Genomic DNA, 4866 nt, shown 5'->3' with positions numbered 1-4866 from the left:
ATCAGCCTCACTGCTTGTCTTCCATCTTTGGAATCATTTAAGTTCTATATTTTACAAATGGGATTTGTTGGATTTCTCACTTTGAGTAGTAGGACAACATTTAGTGCAACTCCTGTCATTTTTTTATCATTTCTCAATACATTGTAGCCCAAATTTTAGATATATTCTAAAAATGCAATTAAGTTAATTTATCTATATAATCTACTGTAAGTAGTTGTCAGTAGCTCTTATTTTGAGTTTTTTACTAGTAACCACACAGCACCACAAAGAAAAAAACAACACAACTTGATATTTCAACATGAGTGTGAATTCTGTTGAATCCACAGAAATGATGGGATAACCCTTTCACAAGATCCTTACTCAGAAACAGCACCAACAAGGATACATAAATACATTGTAAAGATATTTTAATAAGGAAGCACCAAGTTTAGCCTATAATTTATAATCTTATTCCTTGTTACACACAGAATCCTGAACGACTTCAAGGTAAGATCATGACATGATTTGCACAGCAAAATAGAGACATTTAAATTGACTGTAATTGAATGCAAACTTTGTTTTTCCCTTTTCTGCCTGGCAAATAACAGTACATTAATATTTAGTCTATTACAAAGCCATCCATCAGTATTTCTATGTTGGGATAGAAACACAAAGTTTTGCAATGTATTAATAGCATGCTTAACTTAGAAACAGGGCAATTATGTAAAATATCTTAAATTAAATTACCAATGTCTGTAGTTTTACTGCTAAGCACTATTTAATCTATGGAATCTCTAGATTTAAAACATATATTCTACAATATTAATGCTATTTATCTGCAATCTCTACAGGAGCAGGATTCCCATGGTGGAGGATTTGACATTAATCAGTCTTTCGTTGACATGATGTCTGATGTCCACATGTGGGACTCCACCCTCTCCCCCTGTGAGAACCAGAGCTACCTGGATGATCTATTGGCTTCACTCCAGGGAATGTGCTCAACTGGAGGGCGCTGGAGGTCCAGATTACAGACAAAGTGTTGACAGAAGATAAATAAATGACCTGGTATTAAACTTTTAAAACAAAGCCATCACTGTCTGCAAAATCAAAATCTGTTTTTCTGTGATGTAAAAGATCTTTGAGCATGGCAACATTTTGTCTTAATTATAAAGTAATTTATAAATAAATGATACATTATTATATATTATTATATTATAAATTAAAATAATTATAAATACAAATTTATAATTTAAGTAATTATAAAGTTTTATCTCCTTCTCTTCTCTTTTTCTCCTATGGGTGTCTTTCCAGCTCTGCTCTAATAATATATGTTTTGTAACACTAAAGGGCTGAAAATCCATCCACTGGTTCTGCATTGCCACTGCATACTGCACAAAAAGAAAAGAAAAAGGAGAGAACAGGTAGGTCATTGATGATGTTGTAGTGCAAGTTAATTAATATGAAGTGAACACAAAAGCTTTTAGATATGTGTTATGTGTGAGTGAGTGTTCAACCTTTAATCTCAGCGTTGCAGATTAATTGTGTACAGATTAATAAAGAGTGCAAAATTGTCACATTTAGGCTTCAATTGGGCTTCATAAAGCACTTCATAATAATGTGCATTTGCTATAAAGAAAATTGGTGATTTCAACATAGAATGACCTTTCACCTGAAATTCTGTTGATTCACTGGAAAGTATTGTGTGGGGTATAAGGCCTTTGCACATGACAGGAATCTGATGCCAAAGAAATATAGAAGTAGAAAAAGGAAGGAAACACAGATTAGCACAGATAGAAATAGGGAAGCAGTGAGGGTACAAAACTCATCTTCCTATTCACTGCTGAGCACAACATTCAGGGACGGACACAGATTTCAAAGTAAGACCTGCACAGGCAAAACTGAAAAATATAGGAATTTAAAGTGATTGTATTATATGTACTTTTTAAAAAACGTTTTCACCTGTATTGTTTATTGTAGCAGTCCAGGGTAAATAAGTGTCAATATATTTTTAGTCTTTAGCACACAGAGTATTAGTAAGTGTTTGATTCATTGGATCCAAAAGAAAGCTCTTATCCCAAAGAATGTTTTTCATGGTGTCTTTTTGTCTTTGTATTAGATGGCTTTTTTGCTGCTGTTGGTGACACTGACAGCATGTGCTGCAAGTCCTCAAGGTAAACAACATTTTTATTTTACAAAGGGAATACCAAATGGAAATGTAGGAGTTTGTTGGAGTCTGTTGCCATTTACCTTTACATTTATTTTTCCTAACAAACATGTCATACAATACTCCTATAGGCACAATACTCAATACTATTCACAAGGCACAAGGAAAATATAACATTTTGCAATATATCAATATAGCAAACTTATAAATAGGGAAATTATGTAAAATATCTTTACCTACTGTAAATTAACATTGTTATCTATAGGCATATCTATTGTGTCTGTCAAAATAATTGTATTTTTTTCCATTTTCATACTCTTGTATAATTTTCAGCTAACATGTTTCTACACAATTACAAGGATAACTAGTAACTAATCTAACATATCAACAATAAAGTAAACTACAGAGTATTTTGTTTTAATATCAAACGTGGATGTTTGTGGGACTTCATAACTGAATGTGAATTTGTTTAACTTGGGACATTTTCTTGACTTGACAGCCAAAAAACTAGTTCTCATTCCCCTTTCAATCAGGAACTAATCACTCAATTTAAAGAACAAAATGACCTACACGTGAATTTGTGCAAAACAAATAGATACTGGACAAAACAATAAGCAAACCAAAATGCTAAGTGAAGAATCACAAAGGCTTTTATTGACCATAAATTGTGTATCTCTTTGTAAAGGATCCATAGTTGACATCCTAGCAAGTTTTTCCTCCCTCAAAAGGTTTATTATAATCTTAAATTATGGCATGTCGAGCAATGCTTATATGTGTGACAATAGTCAATAGTCAGCGGTTCATATGGTGCTGTATGTTCCCAATTTTAGAAAAATATAACACTGATGTGTATAATGTAGTTAGTTAACTGTTAGCTTCAGCTAATGGTTATGTGATAATCTATCATAAAAAAAAATGCTATAACAATCCCCCTCTCCTCTTACAGATCTGTCAGGTAAAATGTTCACCTTTCCGCAAGAAACCAACACAGCTCGTGTGATTCTGACACCATCACCAATACAGGAATTGAGTGCCTTAACCATCTGTCACAGGTAACACTAAATGTGCAAAATGCATAAAACAATTCACTGTATCTCTGACTGTGAAATGTATATGCATAATAAAGTCTTTGTAATGCCTACAGGTCCTTTACAGACCTCAAACGAGACCACGCCCTTTTCTCTTTGGCCACACAATCTAATTCCAATGCCTTACTGATTTTCTGGGACGACACCAACAAGGAGATGGAGCCCCATATCAGGGATAAAAAGACAGAATATAGAGGGCAGGACTACAAACCGAACATGTGGCACTCCGTTTGTACCACATGGGACTCTACGTCTGGACTGGTGCAGCTGTGGTTTGATGGACAACCTTCGATGAGGAAATATGTCAGCTCTGGAGCAATCAGAGGATCCACCATGATTATCTTAGGACAGGTACAGTTGTATTAATAAGCATCACAGTTAATGGTCTTGACTGTGTCTAGTGTATAGATTTCAATACAAATATTGTACTATTTAACTTTTAGTTACTTTATCTCAAACCTCTGCAATCTACAGGAGCAGGATGCCCATGGTGGGGGGTTTGACCTGAAGCAGTCTTTCGTTGGCATGATGTCTGATGTCCACATGTGGGACTACACCCTCTCCCCATGTGAGATGCAGAAGTATGTGGATGATCTAAACTTCACTCCAGGGAATGTGCTCAACTGGGGCGCGATGGAGTTCCAGATTATAGACCGAGTGCTGATAGAAGATAAACTAATGACCTGTCACTAAAATTTAAAACAATACCATCTATATGATTAGAAAGGCAGAAATCACATTTTCTGCACTTTTATGTTCAATGTAAAGTATAAGTTACCAATGTCAGTATGCTATGTTAAATCATTGTTTGTAAAAGGACCTTTACTGATTTATCTTAATACAACAATTACATGAAAGAGTTATTGTGGTCTGATCATTTTACCTGTCCGTACCATGAAGAGATCTCTTCTTAACATGACTGTGCTGTAGAAGATGCGGGGAAATATCGGCAGTCCTCATTCTGTGCAAAGATCCATTCCAAGGTTGAGCTCAAGCTACAATGAGACTTCTGGCATGCAAAATCCAAACCTTTAGCTTATTGTAAGTACATTTCTCTTTAAATAGTTGTATTAGATTACTTATGTCTTTGGCAATAATGTAGCTTTAAAATAAAAATGAGAAGTGCAAAAGTCAGTGGATTTCTTAGCAGTATTTTATGTTATTATAGCAGCATGCAGAGATACATAGTTCTTCAACCAGTGCCATCCTATAAAGAATAAATAAATAAAAACTGAATCAAATCAACATGTAATGCTTGTTTTGTTTATCTGACAGAAAATGATCACTCTGCATCTTTACCCAGATATTTACCCCATCTAACACTTTGTCTGGGGTTGGCCAACAACATATTTTCTGTATGGCTCATTCTTGCTGCCCAAATACTATTTTCAAACTAAAATTTAAAGGTTGTGATGTTGCTCCATGCCTGCTGATTGTGTAAGTAGCTTTTTAAAGTGTTAGACAACTTCATACATCTGTTCAGTGGATCTGTCAGCTTGTTGTCAAGGTCCTCTGCCCCCTACTGGCCAACATTTAATAAATGCAGCTTTGACTGAGTTTTAATGTTTCTATGAATTGCAGTGATCTTGGCACTGCTCTTTTTTAAACACTGAAATAAATACTATATTCATTCAA

General features: G+C 34.7%; 1 protein-coding gene across 2 annotated transcripts; it reads left to right on the top strand.

The window, feature by feature from the left end:
* Positions 1-850: 850 nt before the first annotated feature.
* Positions 851-4866, top strand: LOC120562838 (C-reactive protein-like). Of its 2 annotated transcripts, none has more exons than XM_039806755.1 (5): positions 851-1044; positions 2096-2150; positions 3090-3195; positions 3288-3582; positions 3706-4866. In XM_039806755.1, the coding sequence occupies exons 2-5, from the start codon at positions 2096-2098 to the stop codon at positions 3922-3924; spliced, it is 675 nt and encodes a 224-aa protein (XP_039662689.1). In that variant the 5' UTR covers positions 851-1044; the 3' UTR covers positions 3925-4866. The 2 variants fall into 2 exon arrangements, with proteins under 2 accessions (XP_039662689.1, XP_039662688.1); XM_039806754.1 differs by lacking the exon at positions 851-1044 and adding an exon at positions 1747-1856.

The sequence above is a fragment of the Perca fluviatilis genome, chromosome 7 (assembly GCF_010015445.1).
Source record: "Perca fluviatilis chromosome 7, GENO_Pfluv_1.0, whole genome shotgun sequence".
Lineage (NCBI taxonomy): Eukaryota > Metazoa > Chordata > Actinopteri > Perciformes > Percidae > Perca > Perca fluviatilis.
The sequence above is the reverse complement of the archived record's forward strand: the minus strand, read 5'-3'. Positions and strand labels throughout refer to the sequence as shown.

Excerpts from the sequence above, each read along its gene's own strand:
- LOC120562838 (XM_039806755.1), top strand. The coding sequence starts at position 2,096 with ATGGCTTTTTTGCTGCTGTTGGTGACACTGACAGCATGTGCTGCAAGT. Across the intron at positions 3,196-3,287 it reads GCCTTAACCATCTGTCACAG|GTCCTTTACAGACCTCAAAC; the intron begins GTAACACTAAAT and ends TAATGCCTACAG. Across the intron at positions 3,583-3,705 it reads CCATGATTATCTTAGGACAG|GAGCAGGATGCCCATGGTGG; the intron begins GTACAGTTGTAT and ends TGCAATCTACAG.